The sequence below is a fragment of the Pimephales promelas genome, chromosome 23 (assembly GCF_988280905.1).
Source record: "Pimephales promelas chromosome 23, fPimPro1.hap1.1, whole genome shotgun sequence".
Taxonomy (NCBI): Eukaryota; Metazoa; Chordata; class Actinopteri; order Cypriniformes; family Leuciscidae; genus Pimephales; species Pimephales promelas.
In genome coordinates this window covers 960,697-974,013 of record NC_142791.1, presented here as the reverse complement: position 1 = coordinate 974,013, position 13,317 = coordinate 960,697, and the positions used below count along the sequence as shown (strand labels likewise).

Sequence of the window (13,317 nt, the reverse complement as noted above, 5' to 3'; positions counted from 1 at the left end):
ACAACGGATCATGTTAGCTCTGGTCCAATAGAAAAATATTAACAAATAGAACTCATAAAATATACCTCATTGTCATGTTCTATACTTGTTATATTTAGCTTTTTAAAAAAAAAAAAATGTTTTTCAAGTTATCGTATCGAAGTTAGAAATTCTAGTATCGTGACAATACTAGTATCTACAAGAATTTATGTGTTTGAGGAGAAGAAACAACACAGAAGATAAATAATTCAAGTGAAAAAATAAAGGACATTAAGCATATTTTAACACAATTATTCTCATTAAATGGGCTATTTTAAATGTAGGCTAATATTGTTAGTTAAAGTTCTTAAAGGGATAGTTCACTTTGAAATTAATTTTTGGTATGTTCTACCTCAAGGGCATCAAAGAGGTGTCTTTGTTTCCACAGTAGTTTCAATTTTGACATATTTTTGTCATGTCTATCAGTCATATAATGGAGGTCTATGGTCACCACCAGAGAAATACGACACCTAAGACGGTGCGGTTTGTGTGAGAAAACGAACAGTATTTACATCGTTTTACCACTTGTAACCACAGCCACGTCCAAGTGATCTGAGGGCGCGGGCGATTTGTGGCTGTGGTAACAAGAGGTAAAATCATATAAATAATAGCCTACTGTTCATTTTCTCACACGCCTACTTACATTTACGATTCATTAAATCATGTTTAATTTGGACTTCCCTGTGCATGCTCTTTGAGGTGGTGACCATAGACCTCCATTATATGACTGACAGACAAGAACGGTGCGTGAAAAAACATCTTGAATGCCCTTGAGGTGAGCAAAAACATTCCAAAAATTAATTTCAAAGCGAACTATCCCTTTGATATACATTAGTAGGATATAGAGAGTGTCCTAATAACTCAGGCAGAGAGTTTGGGTGGGGTGTGTAAAGCTCCTCTATACGCGTCAGGTCAGTCCGTGTTTTACACGCTGCTTTGGAAAAACAACAACGCCGTTTTGATATTCAGCACGACTCTCGCTCACTTCTCTCTCTAACGTCTCACTAAGTAGGCTACAGACACGTTCAAAGTCGTACAAAACTGAAAAAAAAAAAAAACCGTTAATAGCAATTAAAACAGTCTTTTATAATCGACAGAAAGCGTTGAGCTGCGGGGAAGAGCCGGTGGGAGTATCCAGTCAGGAATCAGCGGACTCTCCTCAGTAGAAGCGCGCGAGCTGCTCTCCGTTTGGACCGCTCCTGATCCGGGGAACCACGGGGACAGAGGTGGGTAAGAAGTAAGGGAACAAGCGTGTCTTATCTTAGTATACACTCTACACATAGAGCGCAGCCGTATGCATAATTTAATCGTATCGTACAGCAGAGTATTATAAAGAGTATTTGGAAATGTTGTCCTTTGAGGAGACCGTCAGGTAAAGGACCGCTCTGAGGACTCAAAGATTAAACTAACGTTACAGGAATTGTTTCCTTTCAATTGATTGACAGCTTGCGTCTGGAAAGTTTTGACATTGCTTTGATGTAATTTTGAATTTTAAATGCATACCATTTCGTTTTCTCTTGTAAATTCAGTCTTGCTGACTATATTTAGGCTATTGCATGAAAAATCAAATGTAATGCACAAATGCACAAGACTACATCTCTATAATGCTGAGTGATGCATTAAGCAAAAGAGCAAGTATACACAAAGAAAAGATGTGATGTGCCCCAAAGAGAGAGAGAGAGAAACCTTGTAAATTCTGTCTGATTATGTCCTGATTTGTTTGGAGGTTGATGATCAGATACCTCTCATTCACATCATGAAGAGAAAGGTTTTTCCATTAGCATCTAAATGATTTAATTTTCTATGTTAGGCTGAACTGACTGAGAAACGAGTGCTACTTTCCTAGAGAATCCTCTCAGAGCAAAGCGAAAGCAGTTTTCCACAGATTATACGAGACCAAAGTGTCAAACATTTCAGTAGGCTATACGGATGATGAATTTAGAAGAGCGATGCCATATGTTGCTGGCTGTTATTTGTAGAGTCCTGATGGAAATCTGTTTAACATTGTCAAAATGATTGATCTATCCTTTAGGATTTTAATGAATATTCCTGCTATACAAATAAGTTCAATTGACAGCATTTGTGTACTTCCAATTTTTGGAGTATTAAAGATGCAGAAATGTGAAGCTTACAATGTTAAATAAGCAATTACATTCTGTCTTCTGATAAAGCCAACACTATCTCACGACCAATTCGTACGAATTCGACGCATGATTAAAAAGTGGCTAATTCGTACTAATTTGTACGATTTGTCTAAACCACATGTGTCAAACTCAAGGCCCGCGGGCCACAACCGGCCCGCAAATGAATTATTTTTGGCCCGCATGACAAAATGTATTTATTTTTAGAGCTGGCCCGCCGTCACTGTGTCACGTGACAAGCAATGACGCGTCACCATGGAAACATGACCGCGAAAGCGTGACATTCTGGGCGGTAACCCGGATGAGTGGCCATTATGGGGGCACTCGGATGTAAACAACAGCATTTACTGCACTATGTATGTACTACGGAACACATTGTTACACTAAAAAACACAGAAAAAACCCTTGGTAGGTACGAAATCATATAGAGATGGACTTACCAAGCAGGAGAGAGCGTAATATTTTGACAAACTAAATATGTGGTAATGGTGAGCTTCTATAGCCCGTACTGCAATTCTTCCTTCTATTTTCTTGTTCCGACATAGGCTACGCTCAGATTGTCAGTCCAAAAAGCACATGAAATCCGTTTCAAGCTAGCAGCTACATCCATATGTGGTTTGAAATCCTATTCAAATACCATATGCCTCAGTCTGAACGATCGGATTTCGGATGGAATGCGACTTTCACGCCACATAAAATGTAACGTTAAACATCAGTTTTAGAGGAGATCATGCTGCAAGTCGCTGCCGAAACAATGCTGTGTTGTTGCAAAGTGCCGGACGAGCAGAAAAATATTATTTCTGAAACATGTATTGAAACCGGCGCTGACAAGAACGCGGAAAAAGCCGTAACGTTGCATAACAGATTCCTACCGTTCTGCAGCTCAATACGCAATTCCACCAGAGGCTGTTGCTTAAAGTCCCTAATATAGTCCAGCGCGGCGGTGGCTACACACATCCATGTTGTAAAAATTAAATAAGAAAACATCACTATTGCAAATGCAAACCCCTCCATCAGTGTCAATGTCAGTGCCGTATTGCTGATGCTGTGCCTCTGTCAACCACAAACGCCTTCTTTCATCAGTTTTTGCACTCTTCTCTTTAACGTTTGGTAGTCTGTAACTCAAAAGGTATTTTCCCCGATGTGACAGTGACAGATTAGTACAGACCAAAACTCGGCCATTTTTCAGCATAAATAATCAGCCAAATTTGAAGGAAGGTGAACTTTGAAAAGGTGGACTTTCATTTTTGCATTTCTTTCTCTTGCTATAATAGGACATTTGATTTTCCTTTGAAGTAAATAACTTTTGTAAATAACCATAAGAAATTAGTGAAACTGATTTTATTTATTAATTTTATTTTATTTTATTTCCTAATTAATGTTGTTTTATTGGCAATAATATATAGACCTTGTTGTTTTCAGGTTCATAATAATAATACGTTGTTTCAATAAGTGTTTAACCTGTCCGGCCCTTGACCTATAGCAATTTTTTGATCTCGGCCCACTGTGTATTTGAGTTTGACACCCCTGGTCTAAACCCACGTGATGGTTAGGTTTAGGGGCGGGGTAAGGGGTAGGTCATTCGTACGAATTCATACGAATTGGCCAATTTTGTAAAATATGTACGATTTAGCAAAATCGTATTAATTCGTACGAGTGAGGTCGTATGAATTGTTACGAATTAGCCACTTTTTAATCATTCGTCGAATTCGTACGACTTGGTCGTGAGATCGGGTTTGTATTATTTGAGCTGAAAGGTTCATCATTTTTACAGTCGTTTACGTGTTTAATGTTTTGTCCAGGCAATTAAGTTATAATCATAATATTGCAACATAACATTTACAATGTGGTCCATTCATTCACTACCGTTTTAAGTGCGTCAAGTGGATATTAATTTATTTAATTTAATTGGTGATAATCTACATCACCACAACGACTGAGCATGTATTGAATCCTAAAAGAGTTATAACGATACAGTGATGTGAATAAGTTTGGACACCGATGCTTGCCTAAAAAGAGGAATAAAAAATCATCTTTTGGATATTGATCTTAATGCCTTAATTAGAAAAATGAGGAAAACTCCAACCTTTAAGGACACCAATTTTCTTTGTGAATGAATAATGTATCATAAATAAATAAATGTTTTTCCTTAAAATACAGGGTGCATGCTGTAAGTCAGGACACCCCTATGTCAAATTCCCATAGAGTCAGGCAGATTTTTATTTTTAAAAGCCAGTTATTTCATGGATCCAGGATAATATGCATCCTGATAAAGTTCCCTTGGCCTTTGGGATTAAAATATCCCTACATCATCACACACCATTCACCACACCTAGAGATTGGCATGGGGTACTTCCCATAAGATCATCTTTCAATACAAATCAATCCAGCTATTAGGCTAACTGAAGTAAAACCATGCCAATTTTATTTTATTAATTTAATTAGTGATAATCTACATCACCACAACAACAGAGCATGTATTGAATCCTAAATATATACCAATCAAAAACGATATCTAAAATCAATTTTTTTATATATATATCCTCAGACACAAGTTATTTTATAAGCTGTGCTATACACTGCCGAATCTGCACTGGATGTCTTCTCTCTTTCTGCAATATGAATGAGCTTCTTGATGTGAGATATGAAGTTCAGCAGGATGGACAGCTCTTTCCTCCCACAGGCAGAAATGTCTCCAGCCCATCACTCTGATGGACAGACAACTCGCATCCCATAAAGCACCAGGCACAAATGAAGACCAAGACACACAATTCAGCGAGACATTTTCAGAAGTTCAGTTAAACAGATTTAATAAATCAAATTTGACTTGATTCATCAAACGCAGCTCATTAGCCCCAAAGGCCGAAGCTTCAGTGAAGAAATATGACAAGTGGTTCACATATTTCCCTTTGAGTTGTTCGAGATTTATGATTCAGATCTGTGAAGGAATGTGTTTTTATCTGCTTATCTGATCTTGTATTCATACTGACAGGCCTTTCCTATTTATTTTAGGTCCAAGAGCTAAATCTTCTCTAAAAGATGATTCTAGAAAGCATCGTCTTCTCTTCAGTTGTCCTGCATAAGTGTAAGGATCTTGTTTGACATCCATCTGGATGGTTTGAACCAGGATGGCCAAGCCATCCTTTTTAAGGAGAGCTCAATTGCTCCTGTTTTTTCTGGGCGTGGCTTACATCATGGCGGGAAGCGTGTTACTGCTTCAGCGCTCCAGTGTGGAGACGTTTCAGAGAGAAACGGACACCATGGCGCTCCCTTCCCTACCAGCACCACCTAGAGCCCTGGAAGTACCTGTCGCCAGGTGGTTGCACAGGAGGAACGCCGTCCAGGAGATGGAGAACCATCCTCTAATGGACCAGAAGCACCTCATATCTCGTAACTTGGAAATCAGGCATCTGAGACGCCACTGGTTTCACGGAAATGCTGAAGAGAAAAGATCTCCTGAACTTAATCCATCACACAGGGAAGCCAGACATAAAGGTAATGTTTATAAAATAGAATTACCCATTTTATTCTAAACGGTTTATATTGCTTTTGATTTTTTTTTATTGTTCCCAACAAGGGACCTACATTGGATGTTTTATAAACAACGAAACGGAGCACGCACTCGGCGGGACAGTTCTTTATGATTTCCGTAAAATGACCAGCGCCTTGTGTCAGGACACCTGCTCAGAGAGGTAACGTCTGAATGGATGAAAATGAAAGATAAATGAAAGAAATCCTGTTCTTTTAGAAGAATGCGTTCAGTGTGTATCCACAGAAGCAGAATGTGAGCTGGAGTCCATCCAGAGAAAGAGCATTAAAAATACATGCATGCTTCAACCATTTAAAGAGACAGACGTTCCATTTAAAATACAAAATACACTTCTGACCGGGAAGGCCCAGGACGTGACTCATAAAGGAAGACCATCAGAGGGTTAAACCGTATTCTAAAGTGTTACTGAAAAGACGAGATAAGAATAGAATAGAATAGAATAGAATTTGCATGTGTATGTAAATTCCTGAGAAGTGAAGGTTTGCTGTTTTGCAGCGGGTTCCGGTACGCTGGGCTGGAGTATGGAGCGGAGTGCCATTGTGGCAACCGGGTCTGTTCCCGCCGGGCTCGGGGAGAGGACTGTAATCTGGATTGCCGGGGAGAGAAGGGATACCCCTGCGGAGGGGTGGAACGCATTTCTGTTTACAGGGTTGAGGATCGTCTTCCAGGACAGAGGAGATGTGAGTCACATTAAAGGAGAACTCCGCCGCAAAACAAACCTTTGGTCTAATAACACATCGGTACCTAGTTGACCCTTCTTTGTTTTGTTTTCATGATAATCGAATGTAAAGAGTTTTATCTCTAAAAACTGTTTAGTATGTAGGGTATAGAGTATTGAAAAATAAAAATGGCAAGTTAATACCACTAACAAGGCTCAAAATAAACCCACAGTAACACAATAACATAATAAGGGTCCCTGCAGGACAGTGGGAGGGTCACCTGAGGCTTTGTCTAAGATGACTTCTGTTTTCCTGTCCGCTGTTTCTCAGACAGAACTGTGCACTACCACGGCTGTTTCAAGAGGCCAAACAACTCTACCGCTGACTTCCTGATCCAGACCTCTGGGCCGACACACACTCCTCAGCAGTGTATCGAGATCTGCACAGATCAGGTAGAATTCACAAATGCTCATATGAATCATTTAGTAGCAAATTAAAAGTGTATTCATTATTATTATGAAGAAAAAGAATATGAAGAGTTCAGATAAAAAAGCCTCTAAGTGCCATTTGAAATTTTCTTCTAGAATGATCATTTTTATCAAGCTTTTTATTCACTTAAATGGCAATGATAATTACCTATGAATTGTCATTTAAGTGAAATTACTGAACTTAAATATACAAGCTTGATAAAAATGATCATTCTAGAAGAAAATTTCAAATGGCACTTAGAGGCTGAACTCTTCACACACTCTTAGAAGAAATGGTTCTATTTAGAACCAGAAATGGTTCCATCCCCCGCTTCATATATGGAACTCTATATAGAACCAATTTTTTTGGTAAAAGGTTCTATTGGCCAAGTACGGAACCCCAGGGTTATATATATAGAACCCAGAGGAACCATTTTTTTAAGAGTGTATAGAACCTTTTAGGGGTTCCAAATACGTAGCGCTGATAGAACCTTTTAAGGTTCTATAGAGAACCTTTTCTTCTAAGAGTGTATAAAACAAAATTAAAAAACATTATTAATATTAGGGGCCAATCACTGAATATGGTGGAGCTTATTTTTATTATTCATAATAATAATAATAGTAATTCTTGCCTAATTCTAGTAAGTCTAGCCTAAACCCCCACTTAATTTGCTCTGTATTTATATAGACTAAATCTAGAACTAAATCTGTTCAGAATGAGGTTTATTAGACAAGTGTGTGGAAACACACTCGATCACAATTCTCCCACAATTCAGAACTAAACTAAATAAGTAATTTACTAGAGGTTGTGACAAAATGTTATTTGCTGCATATTCCTTTTTTAAAACCCATTTGAATGATTCAATCTCTCGCTCATAAAGACTTCACTTGTTTCAATACTGGATGAATCAGCGTTTTTGATTGAACAAATCTCTTGAATGAATGATTCAATGACAACTTTTTTTTTATGACAGTCACTTGTCGCCACCTACAGGTGTAATGATGTAATTGATACAATCTTAATTTGAAGCGTTAAGTTTCTTTAAAAAGGTGATATGCTGTATTTTGATCACTTCTGTAGTCATCACTGTTTATATCCGAAATATAAATGTTTATCCCAGTACTCCTGTGATATGAATTATTGTAACAGAAATAATGATACTGAGTGCTTGAAAAGACTGTGAAACTGTTTTATGCCCATGCAGATTTGAATGTTCGCTCAAAGATGTAATCAATGTTTTAACTGTTGACCTATGGCTAAGCCACGCCCTCAGACGAGACGAACCAATCACAGTGCGCAGCTAAATTGTAAATTGTGTGTGAACTCGTCAGGACCTGCCATTGGCCCTTGTGAGAGGTCAGCACTGTTTCTGCAGCCATGCCCCATTTCTCTTCACAATCCAGATGAGTGAACAGGAACGCATGTGTGAGAGGGCCAACAAAACAAACCACACTTCCCCTTACTACCGGGTGTACAGTACCCCTGTGTTAGGTAACCTACAACATGCTACAACATTCAACCTAAACTTCAAGAGCTACTCCTGCAACAGAAAACATCTTTACTTTCAGATGCAACATGCAAAGAAAGGACATTTCTGCCCCAGAAGTCCAGGACCCTCGTGGCCCTGTCCAGCTTCCCCGGGGCCGGAAACACCTGGTTACGTCACCTGATTGAACTCGCTACGGGATTCTACACCGGAAGCTATTACTTTGACGGATCTCTGTACAACAAAGGTGAGAGTCCACTAATAACACTTAAACCCTCAGCCGTGAGATTGACAGATCTAAACTCAAATGGAGAAAGTCAGTCCCATTCAGACTGCTCAGTAGATTCTGTAGGAGTGGGAACATGAACTCATCAGAAACACAAACACTTTTAGATATTGCCCCACAAGAAAGAAAATCAACACCGACACCTCTTAGCCCTCAAACCGTATTCACTTTATAGCCCTTAATCCTGTAATTGTGGACAAATGTGGGCACAGAGGACTCAGGTGTGATCCTAATGTTATATCACTGTCTTCGATAAAGTTTTGTCTATCCATTTATGGTGTTTTTTTTTTATTTTGGGGGTATTTTTTAATTTATTTACTTCAAAAAGTAACATATTTTCTATGTAAATTATGCTTATTTTTATGTTTAATTTTTTTTTAACTGCATTAAAATATCATTCCAATATGTTCTTAGAGCTAAAACCTAAAGATGAAGTGACTTTGCCGTCACCTGGTGTCTTATTTTGGCTTATTTTAGAATGCTCTAAATTACAGTTTTCCCCATTCATTTCTATGGGTGCCAATTTTTGACCCAAATACCAAGTAAAAAAAAAATTGACCCAAGTAAAAACAAATTGTGTGTGTTCAGGAGGCAAACTTAGGAAAAGTAGCCAAGTCTTGTACGGCTCAGATCAAGGGAAGTATTTTTTAAAAATAAATCAAAAAGTAACATATTTTCTACGTAAATTATGCTTATTTTTATGTTTTTATTTTTTATTTTTTTTTAACTACATTAAAATATCATTCCAATAAGTTCTTAGAGCTAAAACCTAAAGATGAAGTGACTTTTCTGTCACCTGGTGTCTTATTTTGGCTTATTTTAGAATGCTCTAAATTACAGTTTTTCCCATTCATTTCTATGGGTGTCCATTTTTGACCCAAATACAAGATTAAGGAGTTTTAACATTGTAGAATTGAGTAAAAAAAAAAATTGTGTGTGTTCAGGAGGCAAACTTGGGAAGAGTATCCAAGTCTTGTACCGCTCAGATCAAGGGAAGTATTTTTTAAAAAATAAATCAAAACTATTTTTTCCACATTTGTCCAGAATAAGGTTTTAGGGTTAAACATCTCAATTGTTTGTCCTAGACTAGCAAGAATGAGATTAATTGAAAAGCAAATGCAGACTCGCGCTTCTCAGATGTCTGCATCTCTGTAGGTTTTAAAGGAGAGAAGGATTACTGGCAGAGCGGGAGAGTCATCTGCATCAAGACTCATGAAAGCGGCCAGCGAGAGATCGAAATGTTCAACTCGGCCATCCTGCTGATGCGAAACCCCTATCGTTCTCTAATAGCGGAGTTCAACCGCAAGTGTGCCGGACACCTGGGCTACGCGTCCGACGTTCACTGGAGGAGCAAAGGTACATTTCACTCTTACAGTATGGTCAGACCCTTTAGAGCAGTGGTTCTCACAATATAAAAAATGCTGGGTTATTTCAACCCAAATTTGGGTCAAATATGGACTTACCCAAATGTTGGGTTAAAAATGTAATTAAAAAATTTGAAAGTAAAAGTTGAAGATTTTAAATTAATGATCTTCTTTTTAACCCAACATTTGGGTTAGTCCATATTTGACCCAAATTTGGGGTAAAACAACCCGGCATTGTTTAGAGTGCATGAACCACAAATGTTCAGAAACGATACAGAGGTGGTATGATGTGTTGTGTCAGATCACACAGCTGTAAGGACCCCCTCGAAAATGAGATGGTACATCTCAAGGGGCTATCCTTGAAATAAAGAAAAGAAAGATCAAGGCCGAGACGTCAAATTCCACTCGGCGCAGCCCAAAATCAGCTGTCAATCAAAGTTAACTGCACTTCTTTGTCATACATTTTATTTGATCTAAACTAATGAGTTAGAAAAAAATTCACCCCTCTCTAGAGCCAGACCGATATATCAGCAGGCCAATATTATCGGCCGATATTAGGCATTTTCCAAACTATCGGTATCGGCAGTTATAATGGCCGATAAATGAATATTTCAAAAATAAAATAAAAACGGACGAAACACGCTTGAATCATGTCACGAGTGTTGGAGTTGTATAGTTTGTCCACCAGAGGGCGCTCTACACTCGTTGGGTTGGTCACGAGACATACATTGCTTGAATAACAATTAAAAGAACATCCCCATCAGTTCTCTAAACTCTGTATCGATATATCAAATTTGTGACTATTGTGTCCAGTTTAAAAAAATAAAAATAAAATAAAATATCTCCGATATATCGGAATATCGGATTTTAAAACCCCAAAATATTTGTATCGCTATCAGCCTTCAAAATCCTTTATCGGTCGGGCTCTACCCCTCTCTGTATCGATATATCATATATTGATATAAAATACATTGCGCAGCCGTAAAAAAAAGAACAGCCAACCTGGAATTTCATTCATTTTAAATTCGATTTTTATCCCAAATACAGTCGTAGGTTTAAAGGGTAACTAAACCCCTGGTCAGAGCCTGACTCCACCCACTAGCAATATTTGAAAAATGCTGAAAAAATGGGCAGACCCCAGCGGGACTAGGGGGCGTGCAACTGAGACCCGCCGTGAGTGACAGCTGCTGTCAGACTCTAAAATAGAGCGAGACTGGAGTGACTCAAGTAGCTGCCTTTGCAACAGAGAGCGGCCATTTGAAGTCGAGGACTTTTCTCCCTCACCTTCACCTTCACCTGAAGTGGATGAGGGTGAATTGTATGTAGACACAGGGCCAAATCCATTCGAGCTGCTGGCTCAAACTGCGGTCTTAACTCCCGCATCGCGACCGGCATCTGATGAGTTATGTCGTCGAGTTGATCTCAATAGCGCACGCTGGCATATATTCATATTGATATTCTGCCGCTATATGAAAAAATCCAGCAAAATGCACCGGCTCGTTTGTCGACCCCAGAGGATTAACTTTATCCTAACCATAAATTGTGATTAAAATATCCATGATCACTCACATCAAGACGCCGCTGCGGTGGAGGAGTCCATGCAGGACGAGCAGTGTTTGGCACTGCGTGTGGAGAAGCCCATGTCCACCTCTATTCCGTTACTATCCTGATCACTGTACTAAACACTGATAAATCTATGCTAACTTGAAGCTATCCTAACTGTACTATGCTACTAGCTACACAAAATAATCTAAATTATCTATATAATGCTATGCTAAATAGATGCAACAATACTCTATCCTGGTCGTTTTCAAAAATAATCTAAATAACTATATAAATGCTATGCTAACTAGATGCTATTATATGCTATCCTGATCGTTTTCAATACTCATAAATCCAACTCCTGACTCGCTACAGTAGTTTTGACGGAACCAGATGCTTTTATACCAGGGGCTGCCAAGGGCGTGGTGAGCTCGCACCAAGGGTGTGACAGAGTGCGTCTGAGAGTTCGCTACGTCAGCAAGTACCCCTACTGCAGGAGCTTTCCGTTTAACCTGAAGAGGGCAGCACTCAGACGTTTTTACACCATATATTTGAAAATCAAAACACTTTATACTCAATTGTCAAAAAATGTACTCGAATCAATGAACAGCATTTATGAAGCTCCATTCTTACAGATCATTAACTAAAAAAAGTTGTTTTGGTGTTTAGTTACCCTTTAAGCATGTGGGATATGCTAGGCTAGTTAATTGCACCATAATGCTGTTTTCACAGAGTGGTCTGAGTTTGTGGACAGCTACTCGACCTGGTGGGTGTCTCACGCTCTGGCCTGGCTGCGATTTGCCCACCGCCTGCTGGTGGTACACTTTGAAAATCTTCAGAAAGATCTAGTCCCTCAGTTAAAGGCTATCAGCACTTTCCTGAACATCAGCATCTCCGAGGAAAGACTCCTCTGCACGCAGAGCAACAGAGACGGCCTTTTCAAACGCTCTGGATCTCGTAGCCTGACTTTTGACCCCTTCACCCCTGAGATGAGGGCTCGTATAGATGGATACATCCACACGGTAGATAAAGCTCTCCGAGACAGAAGCATCAGCGGCCTACCACAGGAATACATGCCCAGGTGAGGGTACATGAACGCTGCTGCTGCCCCCTGCTGGAGGGAGGACACAGAACCACAAAGTGCCTGTGTAAAAAACACAACTGATGTCTCTCAAAGCCTTTGTCTGTTGTTTTATTTGTGCTTGATGTCCTATTGGCAGTGTGTTTAGTATGTGTTATCATTCAAATTATTAATTCTCATTGTATCAGTTTCAGTCCGTTTTAATATCATCCTTGAATAGATTACACTACGGCATTTCGAGTAGCCTACCTTAATAATTAATCCAATATGCATTTATTTGACAATTACTGCTCGTCATCTTGTGTTTCTGATGAGTATTTGCAATTTCAGGTTCAAAGCATCTTCAGCTGATGAAAATGTAAATTTAATGTAAAGAAAATGTTGGGGGCGGGGTTCGGGCTGGCATCCAGGCTAGTTTTTAATATTAATAATAGAGCCAGACCGATATATCGGCCGATATTAGGCATTTTCCAAACTATCGGTATCGGCAGTTAAAATGGACAATAAATGAATATTTCAAAGATAAAATAAAAACGGACGAAGTACGCTTGAATCATGTCACGAGTGTTGGAGTTGTATAGTTTGTCCACCAGAGGGCGCTCTACACTCGTTGAGTTGGTCACGAGACATACATTGCTTGAATAACAATTAAAAGAACATCCCCATCAGTTCTATTAACTCAAATAAGCAGGACAAAATGTGTGACTATCATGTCCAGTTTA

At 39.0% G+C, this 13,317-nt stretch overlaps 1 protein-coding gene across 1 annotated transcript; it reads left to right on the top strand.

Moving 5' to 3' along the window:
- The first annotated feature begins 924 nt into the window (after positions 1-924).
- wscd1b (WSC domain sialate O sulfotransferase 1b) lies at positions 925-12,777 on the top strand. Its single transcript, XM_039675713.2, has 10 exons — positions 925-1,026; positions 1,116-1,244; positions 5,172-5,654; positions 5,737-5,851; positions 6,205-6,389; positions 6,699-6,820; positions 8,168-8,327; positions 8,405-8,569; positions 9,764-9,964; positions 12,247-12,777. Exons 3-10 carry the CDS (start codon positions 5,288-5,290, stop codon positions 12,597-12,599), a joined length of 1,668 nt encoding a protein of 555 aa, XP_039531647.2. The 5' UTR covers positions 925-1,026; positions 1,116-1,244; positions 5,172-5,287; the 3' UTR covers positions 12,600-12,777.
- The last annotated feature ends 540 nt before the right edge of the window (positions 12,778-13,317 follow it).

What these genes read in the sequence shown, in the direction of transcription:
- wscd1b (XM_039675713.2), top strand. Translation starts at nt 5,288, where the DNA reads ATGGCCAAGCCATCCTTTTTAAGGAGAGCTCAATTGCTCCTGTTTTTT. An exon ending in TCTTCCAGGACAGAGGAGAT is followed by an intron (nt 6,390 to 6,698) that starts GTGAGTCACATT and finishes GCTGTTTCTCAG; the next exon opens with ACAGAACTGTGCACTACCAC. An exon ending in CGGATCTCTGTACAACAAAG is followed by an intron (nt 8,570 to 9,763) that starts GTGAGAGTCCAC and finishes GCATCTCTGTAG; the next exon opens with GTTTTAAAGGAGAGAAGGAT.